At 40.1% G+C, this 19,283-nt stretch overlaps 1 protein-coding gene across 1 annotated transcript in view; it reads left to right on the forward strand.

Annotated features, from left to right (window-relative positions):
• LOC124722254 (pickpocket protein 11-like) overlaps positions 1-19,283 on the forward strand; it is a 137,561-nt gene that overhangs the window by 74,047 nt on the left and 44,231 nt on the right. Inside the window, exon 4 of the mRNA XM_047247443.1 lies at positions 3,080-3,133. Within this exon, the coding sequence (XP_047103399.1) occupies positions 3,080-3,133 (54 nt within the window). The remainder of the gene's footprint in view (positions 1-3,079; positions 3,134-19,283) is intronic.

Genomic DNA, 19,283 nt, shown 5'->3' on the forward strand with positions numbered 1-19,283 from the left:
AATTTTTAGTTTATTGATTACCCTCTTGAGTTCAGATTTAACAGATTTTATATCCTGTTCAGTATTAACATTTAACAGAAGGAACTGCATATCATGGTCTGAGAGGCCATTGACTATTGGTTTTGTAATATAATTTTGTTCATTGGACTTTTCTATAAAGATATTATCAATGGCTGTTTGTGAGCAATTGGCTACGCTGGTTGGAAACTTTACAGTGGGAATTAAGTTAAATGATAGTGTTACTAACTCAAATAAGTTCTTACTGGGAGAGTCTTTAAGGAGATCTACATTGAAGTCACCAGCAACCACTATTTCTTTGTTTTTGGTTGTTAAATAGGCCAGTACAGCTTCAAGGTGGTTTATGAACAGATTATAGTTAGGTGCAGGTGTTCGATATACACTTAATATTATGAAGGATTTTTTTATGAAATTCTACTTCTGTTGCACATGTTTTCATATGCTGTTCTAGGCAAAATTTATGAATTTTTGGACAACATATTTGTGGAGAGAAGCAGCGATTAGTATGATTAATCAATAATTCAAGAACAGTCTTAATCACATTTATTATTATTATACCGCCAATCGGTTTCAACCCGACGTAGAGGTCATCTTCGTGGCGTTTACACCATTGGTCGACTGCTGGTGGTGTCACTCGTGTCTACATAACGGCGGTAGTTTCCTGCCGTTATATAGACAGGAGTGACACCACGAGCAGTCGACCAATGGTGTAAACGCCCAGGTCATCTTCTGGGCGTTTACACCATTGGTCGACTGCTGGTGGTATAAACGCCAAGAAGATGACCCCTACGTCGGGTTAAAACCGATTGGCGGTATAATAATAATAAATGCGATTAAGACTGTTCTTTAATTATTGAAAATTTATGAATGTCTATGTTCTTAAATTTATGACAGTTTCTGATGAATGTGGTAACTCCTCCTTTCTCCATTTCTGCTCTACAAAAGTGAGACACTTACCTAAATGCTGTAACACTTTTAAATTCTATACCAGTGGTCACATGATGTTCAGAGAGGCAGATTATTTCAGCTGGGTTTGAGGACTCTAATTCATCTATGCAGATAATTAATTCATTAATTTTATTTCTCAATCCTCGAATATTTTGATGCAATAAAGATAGCTGACAGTTCACATTGACTGAGTTAAAATCGAGTAGAGTTGAAATTTCTGCTGATTGTTGAAAATTCTTAACCAACAGCTGTTTATGCTGATGTAATAAGCTAGAATTATGTTTTTTAGTTTCTTTCTCAAACTGAAGGTTTGTCTCAATCCTAACCTCTCTTAAAACTTTTTTTCTGTCCTCCCTATTCTAAAAAAGGGTTTTTTCTGAACCCTACAACCACTGGTATTTTATCACTCATGGCAGTGCCTCCCCCCTTTAACTTTCCTGCTATTTTCCCAGCCAGTTTACCCTTCCCTTTCCTTTTGAGGTGGAGGCCATGCCTAATATAATCCCACCTATTGAGAGAATCAACAGGAACCACACCAATGTGTGACCATGCACCCGACATAAGCAGCTGTTACAGCTCCAAATTAACTCCCCTGACAGAAGAGTTCAAATGAGGTAGGTCATGGCGCCCAGCAACAGATACAAACTCAACACTAGTATGCTTCAAGGCTGATGCAATCTTTGCCAGGTCACACTCTATACTGTACCCAGGATTTCTGTCTTCATTAGTGAAATATTTGCAAAGTGATCCTAAATCCTCTGTCACTTGCTCCAAACCAGCACTAGGTTTAAAAAAATTGTTGACCTAATGTTCTGATCCTAGTTCATCATAAATTTCATCTCACATGTGTTCAAACAGCACCAAATGCTCACCCACACACACACACACACACACACACACACACACACACACACGCTTTAGATCTCCGAGTCAAAGCCCAGTATTTTACTGGCCATTGAAACGAAACAGCCAGTCATAGAGCATCCTACATTAAGGGTGGTATGATTCTCATCAGTAGTTGCATAACATCTGTATGTTGATTCGTGAGAGCTAACGGTGGCTGTGGCAGGTAGCCTGCCGGGGTGGCCGAGCGGTTCTAGGCACTACAGTCTGGAACCACGTGACCGCTACGGTCGCAGGTTCAAATCCTGCCTCGGGCATGGATGTGTATGATGTCCTTAGGTTAGTTAGGTTTAAGTCGTCCTAAGTTCTAGGGCACTGATGACCTTAGAAGTTAAGTCCCATAGTGCTCAGAGCCATTTGAACCCATTTTTTGTGGCAGGCAGAGCACCATGATACTTTGTGAGCAGATTTGTCAAGTCTATACTTAGGTGACTTTGGAGAAACCTGGACACACTGCTTTATACTGTAGCAGTGCCTGAAGGAGATGGGATATTCTGTCTGTTATAGAACCTGAAATGGGACATCATAGGTGTAGATCACAAGAAAAACGTTGAGATATGTAACTCAGAATACGTGATGTCAACAAGAATAGTCTGACTTTTGTATCAAAGTAAAAAATGCTATTCCTACATCTAAATTGTCTGTAGTATTTGTCTAAAATTTGTCTCTGTTGTGTGTATGTGTGTGTGTGTCTGCACATGTGAATAATTCTGCGTGTACACATGTGAGATGAAATTTACTAATGATGCACAATTTTTGCTGACGAAACTGTGTATCGGAATATTGCTGAAGCAGCATCTCGCCTTGAATTAGGCAACTCACATGTGTGATGGAATGAGTTCAAGGTCAATGACTGCTTGTGCTGGCATGAGGGTTCAATGTCTCTCAAAGTGGTGCAGAAGCCCTACACACATTCTCTTCCTGGTTGGATTTCAGTTTACCTTTAATATAGCCTTCACCTGTCAATGAAGTGAAGAGGCAACAGGAGAGACATGTGGTTCATATTCCATGTTAAGCTATAAAACACCTTTCTCCAGATGGATGACGAGTGGATTAGGGACACGCAAGTCGCCAAAGTGGCGTCCAATTTGAAGACTTATACTCATTGAGCCATGCGAACCTATTATTACTATTATTAATTATTGTTATTATTGTTATTATCCAAGTTCTTATGCTCTCAACACTACTTACTGTTGTGTTTTATTTGCAGATTCACATCCTGTTTGTGGCATAGAAGGGATGAAGTGCTTGTTTGAAAACAGACGTAAGTTTCCGTACCACAAGGTAAAGTTTGTGTACCTCAAACATTAAATTAATGACGACAGCATTTACTTTCAAGCTTGATGCACCAAGATGTATTTACATTGAATTGCTCAATTGTCTATAGAACATTGTATCTGTTTCCATGTGTAGCTGAAACATGCCACTGGAGACATAATCTATCATAACACACATTTTATGTGGATAAATAAATTTTGAGAATGTGGCCAAATGTGTGTCTCTAACTAATAATGTTGGCTCACTATCAATCTTAGGAGTGGGTCACATACTGCTATCATTCATACCCTGCAGCAAAACCAGGTGAAATTCAATAATATGCAAGCGGTCTTTCAGTCAAACATCTAAGTATGGCAGAATTGTGAAACTGTGTAAATAAAATCATTATACAAGTATGAATGGTATAAATCTCAGAGGGTTAAAGTTGTAGGCCGAACTGTAACTTACGAGTTTTAAATGAAATAAGATTTATTTAAACAATTTCAAAAGCATGATGCGAATGATGGCCTTACACATTCAAGTACGGTAAGAGAAGACTAAAAAAAAAAACCAGTCAAGTTTTGTTAAATATAGAAACTGCACAAACAGCTCCCCAAACTTAGTAGACAATCACAAATAGGCACAAAATCTAAGGCCTGAGTGCTGCTTATTAAATTTCTGACTCCACTGCCACCTAAAGCCGACCACTAGAAAGTGCTGAAGTAAACTTCTGAGTTCAAAAATACTCTCATAAAAGTTAGTGTCTCAACTACCAGCCAAATTATGTCGTCAATTTATCCAGTGCTGCGCGAAGTCCAACCAAAAGATAAAGTACTATACATACGCGACCAACTCCTCACTGCCAACTGACACCCGTTCCTCCTTAACTGACCACCAAACACATAAGTGCTTTGGCTATTCATGCTGTGTCCTGACTACATATGGCCAGTTTTCTGTTGTGTGTGCATGTGGAAGGCTGCTGTCGTGTGAAACATATTGTTCTTTTATATTATTACTCATGAAATTGGCGGTTAATGCAATTGTATGGATCAACATGATTGACATGTGACTTAAATTAAGCTATTTTTCGTAAGCTACATTGTTGTATTTCGTCTCTTTATGGCGTTTTGCACATTGAGGTTCTGGTGTCATTGTTCTAATGCAACCAAGTGTCATGAATTTCCTGAAACATATAATGCCTTGAGCAGTCCGCTTCTGCTCACTTCATACCCTTGGATGCCGCCGCCATTCTTCTATTCATACCGATAATTTTATTAAGTGGAACGCCATTTAAATTTAAACAAACATACGAGTGCAGCATAGTTACAGATACTAATAGGAGCCTCTCTCTTTGCTAGTCCTTCTGAAACATTGCAAGATAATATATGCTACATTAATAATGAATAATTATTTAAATTAAAAAAGTCATGCATTAGTGCTCATTAATAGATAAACTGAGGTGACAGAAGTCATGGGATGCCTCCTAATATCGTGATAGACCTCTTTTCCTTGGCGTAGGGCAGTAACTCGACGTGGAATGGACTCATCAAGTCGTTGGAAGTCCCCTGCAGAAATATTGAGCCATTCTGCCCCTATAGCCGTCCTTAATTGCGAAAGTATTGCCGGTGCAAGGTTTTGTGCACGAACGCACCTCTCGATTATGTCCCATAAATGTCCACTGGGATTCATGTTGGGCGATCTGTGTGGCCAAATCATTCGCTCGAAAGTTCTTCAAACCAGCCGAGGATAATTTTCTCATCCATAAAAATTCCATCATTGTCTGGGAATATGAAGCCCATGAATAGCTGGAAATGGCCTCCAAGTAGCCGAACATAACCATTTCATGAGAACACAGTTCTCACCATAATGGAGCCACCAGTAGCTTGCGCAGTGCCTTGTTGACAACTTGGGTCCATGGCTTTGTGGGTTCAGTGCCACACTCGAACCCTACCAACAGCTCTTACTAACTGAGACAGGGACTCGTCTGGCCAGGCCACCGTTTTTCAGACGTCTAGCGTCCAACAGATATGGTCACGAGCCCAGGAGGAGCTCCGCAGGCGATATCGTGCTGTTAGCAAAGGCATTCGCTTCGGTCGTCTGCTTCCATAGCTCATGAACGCCAAATTTCGGCGCACCGTCCTAACGGATACGTTCTTCGTATGTTGCACAATGATTTCTACTGTTATGGCATGCAGTTTGCTTGTATAATATCACTGACAACTCTACGCAAACGCGTCTGCTCTTGTTAAGTGAAGGCTGTCGGCCACTGCGTTGTCCGTGGTAATGCCTGAAATGTGGTATTCTCGGCACACTCTTCACACTGTGGGTCTCGGAATATTGTATTTTCTAACGATTTCCGCCCCCCCCTTTCCCCATGAACCATGGACCTTGCCGTCGGTGGGGTGGCTTGCGTGCATCAGCGATACAGACACCCGTACCGTAGGTGCAGCCACAACGAAGGGATACCTGTTGAGAGACCACACAAATTTGTGGTTCCTGAAAAGGGCAGCAGCCTTTTCTGTAGTTGCAGAGGCAACAGTTTGGATGATTGGCTGATCTGGCTTTGTAACATCAACCAAAACGGCCTTGCTGTGCTAGTACTGCGAACGGCTAAAAGCAAGGGGAAACTACAGTCGTAATTTTTCCCGAGGGCATGCAGCTTTACTATATGGTTAAATGATAATGGCGTTCTCTTGGGTAAGATATTCCGGAGGTAAAATAGTCCCCTATTCAGATCTCCGAGCGTGGACTACTCATGACAACGTCAGTATCAGGAGAAACATGACTGGCGTTCTACGGATCGGAGCGTGGATTGTCAGATCCCTTAATTGGGGAGGTAGATTAGAAAATTTAAAAAGGAAAATGGATAGGTTAAAGATAGATATAGTGGGAATTAATAAAGTTCAGTAGCTGGAGGAACAAGACTTCTGGTCAGGTGAATACAGGGTTATAAATACAAAATCAAAATGGTTCAAATGGCTCTAAGCACTATGGGACTAAACATCTCAGTTCATCAGTCCCCTAGACTTAGAACTACACTCCTGGAAATGGAAAAAAGAACACATTGACACCGGTGTGTCAGACCCACCATACTTGCTCCGGACACTGCGAGAGGGCTGTACAAGCAATGATCACACGCACGCCACAGCGGACACACCAGGAACCGCGGTGTTGGCCGTCGAATGGCGCTAGCTGCGCAGCATTTGTGCACCGCCGCCGTCAGTGTCAGCCAGTTTGCCGTGGCATACGGAGCTCCATCGCAGTCTTTAACACTGGTAGCATGCCGCGACAGCGTGGACGTGAACCATATGTGCAGTTGACGGACTTTGAGCGAGGGTGTATAGTGGGCATGCGGGAGGCCGGGTGGACGTACCGCCGAATTGCTCAACACGTGGGGCGTGAGGTCTCCACAGTACATCGATGTTGTCGCCAGTGGTCGGCGGAAGGTGCACGTGCCCGTCGACCTGGGACCGTACCGCAGCGACGCACGGATGCACGCCAAGACCGTAGGATCCTACGCAGTGCCGTAGGGGACCGCACCGTCACTTCCCAGCAAATTAGGGACACTGTTGCTCCTGGGGTATCGGCGAGGACCATTCGCAACCGTCTCCATGAAGCTGGGCTACGGTCCCGCACACCGTTAGGCCGTCTTCCGCTCACGCCCCAACATCGTGCAGCCCGCCTCCAGTGGTGTCGCGACAGGCGTGAATGGAGGGACGAATGGAGACGTGTCGTCTTCAGCGATGAGAGTCGCTTCTGCCTTGGTGCCAATGATGGTCGTATGCGTGTTTGGCGCCGTGCAGGTGAGCGCCACAATCAGGACTGCATATGACCGAGGCACACAGGGCCAACACCCGGCATCATGGTGTGGGGAGCGATCTCCTACACTGGCCGTACACCACTGGTGATCGTCGAGGGGACGCTGAATAGTGCACGGTACATCCAAACCGTCATCGAACCCTTTGTTCTACCATTCCTAGACCGGCAAGGGAACTTGCTGTTCCAACAGGACAATGCACGTCCGCATGTATCCCGTGCCACCCAACGTGCTCTAGAAGGTGTAAGTCAACTACCCTGGCCAGCAAGATCTCCGGATCTGTCCCCCATTGAGCATGTTTGGGACTGGATGAAGCGTCGTCTCACGCGGTCTGCACGTCCAGCACGAACGCTGGTCCAACTGAGGCGCCAGGTGGAAATGGCATGGCAAGCCGTTCCACAGGACTACATCCAGCATCTCTACGATCGTCTCCATGGGAGAATAGCAGCCTGCATTGCTGTGAAAGGTGGATATACACTGTACTAGTGCCGACATTGTGCATGCTCTGTTGCCTGTGTCTATGTGCCTGTGGTTCTGTCAGTGTGATCATGTGATGTATCTGACCCAAGGAATGTGTCAATAAAGTTTCCCCTTCCTGGGACAATGAATTCACGGTGTTCTTATTTCAATTTCCAGGAGTGTACTTAAACCTAACTAACCTAAGGACATCACACACATCCATGCCCGAGGCAGAATTCGAACCTGCGACCGTAGCAGCAGCGCGGTTCCGGACTGAAGCGCCTAGAACCGCTCGGCGACAACGGCCGGCTATAAAATCAAATAAGTGTAATGCAGGAGTAGGTTTAATAACGAATAAAAGAACAGGAACGTGGATAAGCTGCTTCGAACGGCATAGTGAACGCATTATTGTAGCCAAGATAGACATGAAGCCCATACCTACCACATTAATACAAGTTTATATGCCAATTAGCTCCGCAGATGATGAAGAGATTGAAGAAATGTATGATGCGTTACAACAAAATATTCAAATAGTTAAGAGAGACGAAAATTTAATAGTCATGGGGGACTGGAATTCGATTGTAGGAAAAGGAAGAGAAGGAAAAGTAGTAGGTGAATATGGACTGGGGGTAAGGAATGAAAGATGAAGCCGCCTGGTAGAATTTTGCACAGAGCATAACTGGCCGGCCGCTGAGGGCGAGCGGTTCTAGGCGCTTCAGTCCGGAACTGCGCTGCTGCTACGGTTGCAGGTTCGAATACTGCCTCGGGCATGGATGTGTGTGACATCCTTAGGTTAGTTAGGTTTAAGTAGTTCTAATACTAAAGGTCTGATGACCTCAGATGTTAAGTCCCATAGTGCTTAGAGCCATTAGAACCATTTGAAGAGCATAACTTAGTCATAGCCAACACTTAGTTTAAGAATTCTGAAAGAAGAGTGTATACGTTGAAACGTCCCCTTAGAACAATTATACATGACTGTCCTTAAACTGACACACAATATTTCTGGCGCAACGCAATCTGACTGTCAATAATCGCTACAAAAGAGTGGCCCTGACTAACATTAAACTGTACCTTTCACAAATCACTTACCTCACAAAAATCTTCGTTACTCGAACTACTGCAATACAGCGAGCGCCACTACTGCCAGCTAAATAAAAGATTCAAACTACGGAAGGCACTAACTACTGATAGGCATAGTTAGCAAATGAAAGATTTTAATAGAGAACAAACAATGTATTTACCTTAATAGTGTTGAAAAATCATAATATACATAGCAGTTCATGACATCCAGTCTTACAAATTTCAAAACTCCGCCATTTCTCTCCCCACATCCACCACTGCTGGCGGCTCACATCCAACTGCACAACGCTACGCGCTGTTCACATCCAGCTGCCCAACACTACAATGGCAGACAACAATGCAAACTAGCCACAGACTGCACACAGCACAGCCAGTGATTTTCATACAGAGCGCTACGTAACGTTGCCAATAAGAAAACATAAACAGCCTACTTACATAGCCCCCATGCTCCCCACAAAAAATTTTACAAATTGTTTTGGGCAGTGGCCAATAATGATTTGATAAAATTTTTCATAATTACAATAACAAAGATATCAAATGCACACACTTATTGATATAATGTTGGTCAAATGCTAAAATTTTCTCACAGTCCATAAAGACAGTCCTGATCATTCATCACAGTAAAATTGCAGTGTTTTTCTCAAAGTCTGAGAAGTAAAAGAAAATGCACACGGAAGTAGTGGATTTCCATGCAGTCTTGAAGAAGTAGTGTTGTCCTTCCAATGGAAAGACAGTGCTGACTCTCGACATGCAGACAGGTAATGGGCCACAACAGAGGAAACCCACAGCAGAGTCATTCGACGTTTTGAAGAATATTGGTAGCTAGGTCATCACAGAGCAGACCCACTATAGTCTTGGTAGAGAGTATGGTATTGGTGGGCCACCAAAGTTGCAAACCCACTGCAGTCCTTGTAGAAATAATGGTATTGATGGATCATCAAAGGTGTAGACCCACTGTAGTCCTTGTAGAGATGGCCAGCAGCCATCTGCTGCGACTGTGCAGGTGCACAATCACCATTGAAGAGTCTTGTGGACAATATAGCAAGTCCATAACCACCACTTGTGCACTCACAAAGTTTTTGGAATTATCCTTAGAACCAGCAATGCTGTTATCCAGTCCCTTGCTGAAATATTAACACACGTGCAAGCACTAACAGTCCTCTTTTTGTTTCACATATTGTGGATATACTACGACCAACAGAAAAGTGTGCAATGAAATGATACTTAATTTGATGAACTAGTGTCTATACAATTATAAATTTACAACATAAGAATACAGTTACAAAGGTAAAAATACATCATTAAAGAACATAACAGTACAGAGAACATAAGTAGTAACACAGGCTTTACAAAAGAATAGAAATAGACATATACATCAGTGTTACAAGAATAATGACATAAGTACATACATAAAAGATCAGAATAACTTTTGAAACATCAACTTCACACATGAGCATTAAAACAAAACACAATAAATAATGTCTAAGCACCTTTACAAGGTAAATAACATATTATCAGAAAAATTCTACAACATAAATCTTATTAGCTAAACACATTCAGACAGGAAAAACACAAATTCACATAGTGTAATAACACAAGGAAAGGACAGGGTTTGTTATACTGCAGTATTTTGCAAACAAAACTTTCTTTACTTCTCGGAGATCTCCCTTCGTTCGTCATTATTTCCAAAAAGTCCTATCTATACCTGCTTTCTGTACTTTTTTCGTATAATTTCTCAATGCATTTCTTCCAATTCATCGCAACTCATTCTCTTATATGGTCTACCCCCTCTTAAGCTAACTTAAATCTACTGAGCTCAGATGCATAAAATAAGGAACGAGGCAATGCAGCAGCACAAAACAATTAATACAAACAGCAATGACAAAAAAATGAAAATTGGCGAAGCAAGCAGCATTATAGAAATTAGCAAAGCAATTGCAATATTACAACTAATATAAGGTAACGTGTAGCAAACAATAAAAATAAATCAGTAGTAAAACTGGCTTAACAGATTAATACAAAGTCAAATTCAGTAACATTATGCCTGGCAAAGAGCAGCAGCAAATGCAATAACTTATATCTAAACATGACAAAGCTCAAGCAGAAAAAATATTACAGTAAAGATGGCCATGTCTAATACCTATGTCACATCTTAGTGTCTATGTAATTAAAGTGGTGCACCACAACAACTTACTGTAAAAAAAAATATTACCATGTACTTGAAAAGAAAATTATGTATGCAGTTACTGTTGCTAGTCCCTTCTTATTGTTCTTTCCTTTCCAAGTGCTCCTTTTTTGAAGAATGTGTTGACAGAAAGTGTTCACATTAGCAAATGCATTTTATTTTATAAAACCAATGCTGCAACACAGCTGGAAACTAGATATCAAATGAAATAAGCAACTATGAAAGGCAAAGCATAAAAATATCATTCCATAGTCATGTGACATTTCATAAGTTAGTAGAAATTCTCTCAACTCTCATAGAAAGACGCTTGTCATAATCAGGTGTGCAGATGTAAGTATCTTTCCAAGTAATGAGCGTGTCGTATTTGCGAAGCTTTCTCTAAAAGGAATGTCAGTGGCGAGCATAACGGCCTCTTTTTTTCCTCCACCTAATGGCTTTCTTTTGTCAGACGACTACCTCTCAGCTGGGCGCCCAAAACGCATTACGTCAAGGTCACTTACCTTTCTTACTGAAATATTTACGACAGCAGTTTCTGCTACAGTGGCAGTCTCATATTAAAAATTTCACAGGTCGAGAATTTGCGTTACAAATGTGTAGAAACAAAATCTTATATATACAGCAGTGTCTAAAAAATTTTCGTCGGCGTTGTGATACATTTACGCATATACGTAAATTTCATAACTCTTAAAGTACGATTCTTGGTTTCCAAAATCCTTTTTCACAAGTCAGAGTCCCTAACCACTACTCATTATTCCTTACCTTATTACGCATATACATATTCGTCGACATTCTTCAATATTCCATCATTATAAATATGTAGCATAATCAAATTCCTCATATAGCATCAGCTTATTGATCATAAACATACCTCAACAGCATAATACACATTGTCATCATAATAATAACATCATAAAAACTCAGCCAAATCTCAAAAACGTCGTAGCTTTCTGCAATAATTTCAAAACCTAAAGAAAATTCTCTGCTCATTTCAATAGTGTCATCTACATCAAATGTATTTTAAAAATCATCATAACATACCAAATACATCATTCAAAGCTCTCATAGTATCGCAATGGTTCCGAAAAAATATGAACAGTTCCCACAGTACAGACAAAATACAGTTTCATAAGTGTGAAGTTATCCAACTGTGTAATTGTGTAAACATGTGTCACTGATGTAGTAAAAAAAATGTTTATCTCTCAGTTAAATGATCAGATAGCTGTCTAATTTGTGTGTTAGAGGAATATGGTACCGATGTGTAAAGTTGTATAAGCAAATACCATATTAGCTAGGGCTCCTTGTGCTTGCCACACACATGGTGCACAAAGTAAGCGTGTACCCCCCTGAGGATTAATGTAATTATACCCTCAGGTGTTACAGATTACAGCAATGGAATGAAATGTATCACGGAAAACCTTTGTATCATTGTACTTCAAATATCTTTAAAAATAAATGATTTAAGTAGAAAATTAATCACTCAAATACGTGTACTGTAGCGCTAAACTGTGCGTCTGGTTGGAAGATAATCTCTGTGGAAGTGTCGTAGTTATCGTCCTCCGAAAGCTAAGTTCTGCAGAGCCAATGTACTTACCTCATGATAAACAAAAGTGAAATACTTTGCGTATAGATATCTTAGTTATTACGCTTATTGCCGTGATGAAGAAAGTACTGTGCTGTAACGTATTGTTGTGCTACGGAAAAGGCAGTCTCATTGTAGCTATACCACAAAAGTTACTACTAAAACATGTTTTACTTTCCAGAATAACACAGAAAAAATGTGCAGATATAAAACAGAACCACTGGAAAAGCAACATTGTAAACTGTCACTCATTAGTAGCGTCGTGATAAAATCGTGTAGCTGTCACATAAACTAACCACTGTGTCATCTGGTATCTCACTGAAAGTCCTTTAAATCCAGAATGTCTTTTCAAGTAAACCAAAATATTGCATGAAAATCTCATTAGCATTGCCGGTATATGTTCTAAGTATGTAAGCCTGATAGTCGTTACGTAATTGTGCAACTAACAAGCAAGAATGTACAAATAAAAACACTGTGTCGTCTGTTCACTATAACAATGCATTCGTAATTTCTGTTTAAATAAGTTCTCTTGGTTCTTGACTGGATATTTAGCTTCAAACATTGTTGCATGTTAACAGATTCAAAGTCTGACAAAGCATGCTAGAAATGTGAAGTGAAAAGTTTTATGGCAAAGACAAAGTTAAAAAGCAGATTATCTTTCAATAAACGGTTTTACATGTGAAATGTGGTGCAAACCTTTACTCACGCAGAGTTTCGACTTCAACGCAATTATCATGTGGTATACGTCGGATTCTGTAAGGTCCATTGTAAACTAGAAAGAATTTGTGACTCTAGTGTTTCTTCTTATGTGACAATGAATGAGCTTTAATGAGAACTTTCTGACCAATATATAATTTCTTTGCATTTGCTTTACCGTGTAGTTTTCTCCTTTTGTCTGCTGCAGATTTTATATTTTGAAGAGCCAAATCAATTATGTCCCTGTGTCGAAGTTTACGTGTATTCGGGAAAGGTACAAGCTCTCTGATTCTGTTCAGTGGTTCTTCATTCTTCAGTACAAGAGTAGGTGGTAAAGCAGTGAAATCATGAGGCATTTCATTCAGCACATTTTAAAATAAGTGTAAATATCTGTCCCAATGCTGATCCTTTCTGTGACAATAAAGTCTGCAAAGCTTATTGATTTCTTTCTTAATCCGTTCAGACAGGTTACAATGTGGTGAGTACAACGAAATAAAAACAGGTTTGATTTTATGATTCCGAAGCATGCGTGACCAAACAGCAGATCTGAATTGCGGTCCGTTATCTGAAATGACTTCAGCAACGTGGCCAACTTCACGTAAGAAATTTTTAACAGAGGTGTTGGATACAGACCGTCCAGTGGCTTTATGTAACGGAGTGAAAGAAACAAATTTTGAAGTAAGTTCAACAGCGACTAGAACGTACGAAAATCCATTCGATGTTCTGACAAGGGGTCCCAAGAGATCAACAGCAGCAAATTCTTTTAATTTAGAAGGAATAATAGGAAACGACGGAGCACGATGTGAGATAGTAGATGATTTCGCCTTTTGACAAAGTTTACAAATAGACAAGACTCTTCGAATTCTCTTTTCCATTTTGTTAAAATAACAAGTCGTTCGAAGAATATGATAACATTTTCGTGGACCAAAATGTGCGTAGCTGAAATGAATGTACCAAATGAGCTTATTAACAAAATCGTCTGGAATTCAAAGTACCCATAGCTTGTCATCAACAGTGCAGCGTTTGAAGATTATGTTGTTTCTAACCAGGTAATAATGCCGAATCTGAGTGTGTGTCTTTTCATGCCATTTACTTTTGATGTCTTTCCAAATCGGATCTTTATCTTGTTCGTGAGAAATGTCCTTTAAAGATGTGGTGATGAAGTTTTCCAAGGCGACTTTCTGAATGTAAAGAATACTGAAATTTTTCTCGAGGTTGCCTTCTGTGTTACTTTTCTCAAGCCCAGCCGGTGCGCGTGACAGTGCGTCCGCAACAATGTTCTCCTTGCCGGGAATGTAGACTACTGTGAAGTGGAATTCTTGCAGAAGCAATGCCCAACGTTTTAACCTGTCATGATTTAATTTTGACGACATAAGAAATTGTAATGCACGATGATCACTGTATACTTTTGCGTGCTTACCAGAAAGAAAGAAACGGAATTTGTTAAATGCCCAAACGATAGCTAAAGCTTCTAATTCAGTAACGGAATAATTTTTTTCAGATTTTGTTAGCACTCGGCTAGCAAAAGCAATGGTTTTCTGAACAGTAGTGTCATTTTCTGTGGCTTCTTGAAATAAATTGGCACCAAGACCGACTTTAGAAGAATCCGTGCTAAGGCAGAAATCATGTGACAGATCTGGATGAGCTAGTATTGGCGCGTTAAGTAGCGACTCTTTCAAAGAATTGAATTCCAACTGTGCTTGTTCGCCCCAGTTCCAAATAGTATTTTTTCCAGTGAGAGAAAAAAGTTTTGGTGTAACTAGAATTTGCATATTCAGAAAACGACGGTAAAAATTTACGAGACCTAGAAAACTGCGGACTTGTTTTTTTGTGGATGGAACTGGAATGGCTCTGATTGCTTCTAACTTTTCAGGATCCGGCTGAATGCCTTCAGAAGAAATAATATGTCCCCAAAACTTCACCTTTGTCCTACCGAATTCAGACTTTTCCAAGTTAACTGTAATTCCAGATTCTGCAAAAATATGTAACACGCTGTTGAGGATGCGATTGTGTTGTTCCCATGAGGCTTCTGCTATCAGAATATCGTCCACATATAAGGTGATGTGACGTTTTAAGAACTCAGGTAATATGGAATTTAGCCCGCGAATGAATACTGCCGAAGAAATGTTCAAACCAAAAGGAAGTTTCCGAAACTGATAACAAACGCCGAAACAAAGGAAAGCTGTGTATTTTCTACATTCTGGATGAAGTTCGATCCGATAAAAGCTGGATCTGAGATCAATAGAAGACAACACTTTTACACCATTAAAATTTTGAAGAAATTCTTCTAACGTTTGCGGCCTGTCTGTTTCAGGAATGATGATAGTATTGATTTGTCTCGAATCTAAGACAAGCCTTAATCTAAGACAAGCCTGATCGATCCATTTTTCTTCTCAACAACATGTAATGGATTGTTGTATGAGCTTACTGCAGGCTCAATAATGCCCTTGTCAAGCATAGATTGTATTTCTGTTCTAACACGGTCCCTGTAATGTGCTGGAATTACGTATGGTCTAACACAAAATTTAGTATGCTCAACAACACGAAATTGGTATTGAAATCCCTTGATTGTTCCTGTTTTGTGAGTAAAAACTGTGGAATGTACTTGTAAAATCTCAAAAAGGTCTTGCCTATCACTGTCATTACAATTCTCAATTGTTTGAATTTTATTCTGAATTAACTCATTAGTATCAAATGCGCCGTCGATATCGCCCCTGTCAGTACTTGCAGAGTGATTGTTAGTGTCAAGTTCCGTCGAAAATTCCGAACTGTTGTCTAGCAGGAGGTAAAGCCGATTAATTTCTTCGTCGTGGTTTGAGAGCCAATCTTCAAATTTCAAAGCTATTGACTTACCTTCTTTCTCTTAACTTATTTCAGCATCGTGAAAGTTTAAGTTTGCTTTGTATTCATTCAAAAAGTCTACTCCCAATATAATTTCCGTCGACAATAATGGAACAATAAGAAAGTTCATAGAGAAGCTGTAGCTTTGACAAAAGAATGCTAAGTTGGTTTGTTGGCGTACATCTACACTTTTTCCAAAGATTGCACTTTGTAATTTAATCTTACGTAACGGAAGTGTGGGACAATCGTTCGATTTGTTGCATTTGCTAAAGGCTCTTTCATTAATTACTGAAATGGGACTGCCAGAGTCAAGTACTGTCGTAAATTTTACGTCATTTACTGTAATGTGAATCACAGGATATGCAATGTTGTTATGTTTTACGTCGTGCTCCTGGAGTAAGATGTCCCTAATGTCTTCCATTTTTACGTAATTACCAGCTGCGACAGCTGCGTCGTCAGTTTCATAAGTACGTTTTGTGGCTGCCAGCAGTATGAGTCATTGCCTATTGTGTCTTTGTTGGCGCGCGTCGTTATTGGGATTTGGAGACCTAACTTCTACACATTCACCTTGTCGAGAGGGCCCTGCTCTGTTTGAATCCCACCAGTTTTGATGCAATTCAGCTCTGTCGTTACGATCATATCGTCTGTCGTCATGTCGGTAGATTCCATAGTTTCTTTCTTGTCGGTCACGTGGTGGAGAATTTCTCTCTGAATCGTAACTGCGCGCTGGACCGTTGCGTCTAAAGTTATTCTGTCTCCCTTGATAATAATTATTTTGGTTCCCATATTGTCTATTTCTCTGATTGTCTCTGTGATAGTCACTACCGCGGAGAGGTGATCTTTCCCTGTAATTATTACTACTCTGCCAACGGTTCTCATACGGGTGGTGTCTGTTTTGGTCACGATTTGTGTTGTGAGAATAGCCTTGTCGTGTCCAGTTATTATTTCTTTCATCGCGGAATTGCGACGGATGTGACCTGTAATTGTTGTGTTCCTGTTTTCGCGTTCCGCGATTGTCAGTGTCAATTTCTAATTCTTGTAAGAGTCCCTGAAAAGCTTCAATGTCGTCTTTGCAATGTCCTGCCAAAATAATATCTCGTAAATGTTCAGGTAATTTGATTAAGCAAATGCGGATGAGTTCTGAGGGGCTGTATGGGTTTGACAGCTACTGATTCTTGTGCAACATGTCTTCAAAATATTTCACAAGACTGGAAAATTCAGATTGTTCGAAATGTTTCATCATTATGATGCTGTGTTTTACTCGGTCTTGTGTAGTTTGAGACCAATATGCTGAGAGGAAGGCATGGTAAAATTCTCCTTCACTGTGACAATCGTGAATGACCGATCGCATTCTTACAGCTGGTTCATTCTCTAAATAGCCACACATAAATTCTAATCTGCGCTCTAATGACCAGTTGGGAGGAAAACAATGAGAGAATTGATGGAGCCACGCTTGTGGATGAATGTCGTTGCCAGAATTCTTAAATGTTTTAAATTTACGTGTAGTAATGAACAGCTTATAGTCAAAATCATCATGTCGGCGAGTCGCATATCGGTCATTGTTACGTCGTTTCGGCGTTTCCATTTCAAAATTCGGTGCACCTTGCCAATTTCTTTCATAATTTCCGAAATGCGCTGTGTTATTATTTTGTGGCTGTTCCGTATTTCTACGTCTCTCTTCCCGTATTGGGGCGCGAGTGTCCTCTGAAATACGTAATTCTTGTATACCTATGTCAGCTGATCTTGTACTTCCCGGATTTCTCTTTGGTGTTGCGTATTAATTTGATTCTGATTTTGTTTGAATTTCCTAATTTGTTCGCACTCTTCTGTGTCATTAAAGACTACCGGTTTTGTGTCATTCAGATTATCATCTACCTTCGTAGATAAATTATTTAGCTGATAGCTGATCCGAAAGTTCAACTACTTTCTCTGATAATGACCTAATTTCCTCCATGTGTCTTTCTGAACCAATTTTCAGAGTATCTACTGTGTCCTTTAAGTTTTCCTGAGTTTTTGCAAGTTGCGTAACCGAATCGGTAGATGCAACTGAGTCAATTTTAGCTTGCAAGGTCTCATGATTTTCATGAACAATAGTTCGCAGTTCTTTTATGGCTGCTTCGTGATTCTGTAATGCATTTTCATGCCGCGAAAAAATAGGTTGAAAATGCTCACAAATTTGTGTTTTTACGTTATTAGACTTTTTGACATTTCGATTCAATGTTATGTAACTCAGTAGTTAAATCTTCACGTGTTTGTTCAAGCTTATGTTCCACTGAGTCTAACTTTTGAAGCTTTTGTTCCATTGCGTCTAACTGTTGCTGTGTTTATCTCTGGTGTTGTTCCATTGTGTCTAACTTTTGAAGATTTTGTTCCATTGTGTCTAACTTTTGAAGATTTTGATCCATTGTGTCTAACTTTTGAAGATTTTGTCCCATTTGTTTCCGATTTTGTTCAAGCGTTGTGTCTAACTTTTGTAGCCTTTGTCCCATTTGTTGCATTAACTGTAATAACAATGCACTGGTGTCTGAAACATGTTCCTCAGTGCTTTTCGGCAGTGAAGTTACACCGGCAACATTCACATTTTGACAAGCAGAAAATGTGTCTTGACTTATTTGAGAAAACTGTGAGGACCCAAAACCTGAATCTACAGTATTTGCAAGATTATGTCCCGTCATTTCGGATTCCTGGGGCGAGCTGTTGCCGACCGATCGATCGATAATGCTACCCTGTTCACTAATTGTTTCACTGCCTACAACATTATTTGCAGCCCGCTCCATTTCCCTATGCACAATTACCAAATTACTATGTTGAACATTAGTTAATTCATTACACGGTGGCGCTAACACACTGCTTTCGTCTTCACTGTCATTTCTCAGTTTACTTTGGGCCCTAGTATTACGTTTTTCACACCCCATAATTGTCACAATATTTCACACGATAACACATAAAAGCACAATCTGAAGAGCAAAAATAAGAAAACACATTAACATAACACTGAAAATAATATCTAGTTAATCGCAAGCGCAGCTTTGAAATACTTGGTGCAAATCTACATGCATGCCACAACTGTTTTACTGTACAACAATGAAAGACTGCAACTACAAAGAAGATTCTCTCTACAATTACGCGCTAGCAATAAACAATAGCTACACTAATTACACAAACTACAAGAAAAAATCAGAAGATTCCAGTGAGGTATCCTCGGCTAAGGGTCGACATATGAAACGTCCCCTTAGAAAAATTTATGAATTACTGTGCTGATAAACCTCTTACATTATTTGCTTTTCAAACAGCTGAGCAAAACTGAACGTACTCAAACATTCACTAAACTGACACACAATACTTTTAGTGCAACGCAGTCTGACTTTCAATAATCCCTACAAAAGAATGGCCCTGACTAACATTAAACTGTACCTTTCACAAATCACTTACCTCACAAAAATCTTCGTTACTCGAACTACTGCAATACAGCGAGCGCCACTACTGCCAGCTAAATAAAA

The sequence above is a fragment of the Schistocerca piceifrons genome, chromosome X, assembly GCF_021461385.2.
Source record: "Schistocerca piceifrons isolate TAMUIC-IGC-003096 chromosome X, iqSchPice1.1, whole genome shotgun sequence".
Taxonomy (NCBI): Eukaryota; Metazoa; Arthropoda; class Insecta; order Orthoptera; family Acrididae; genus Schistocerca; species Schistocerca piceifrons.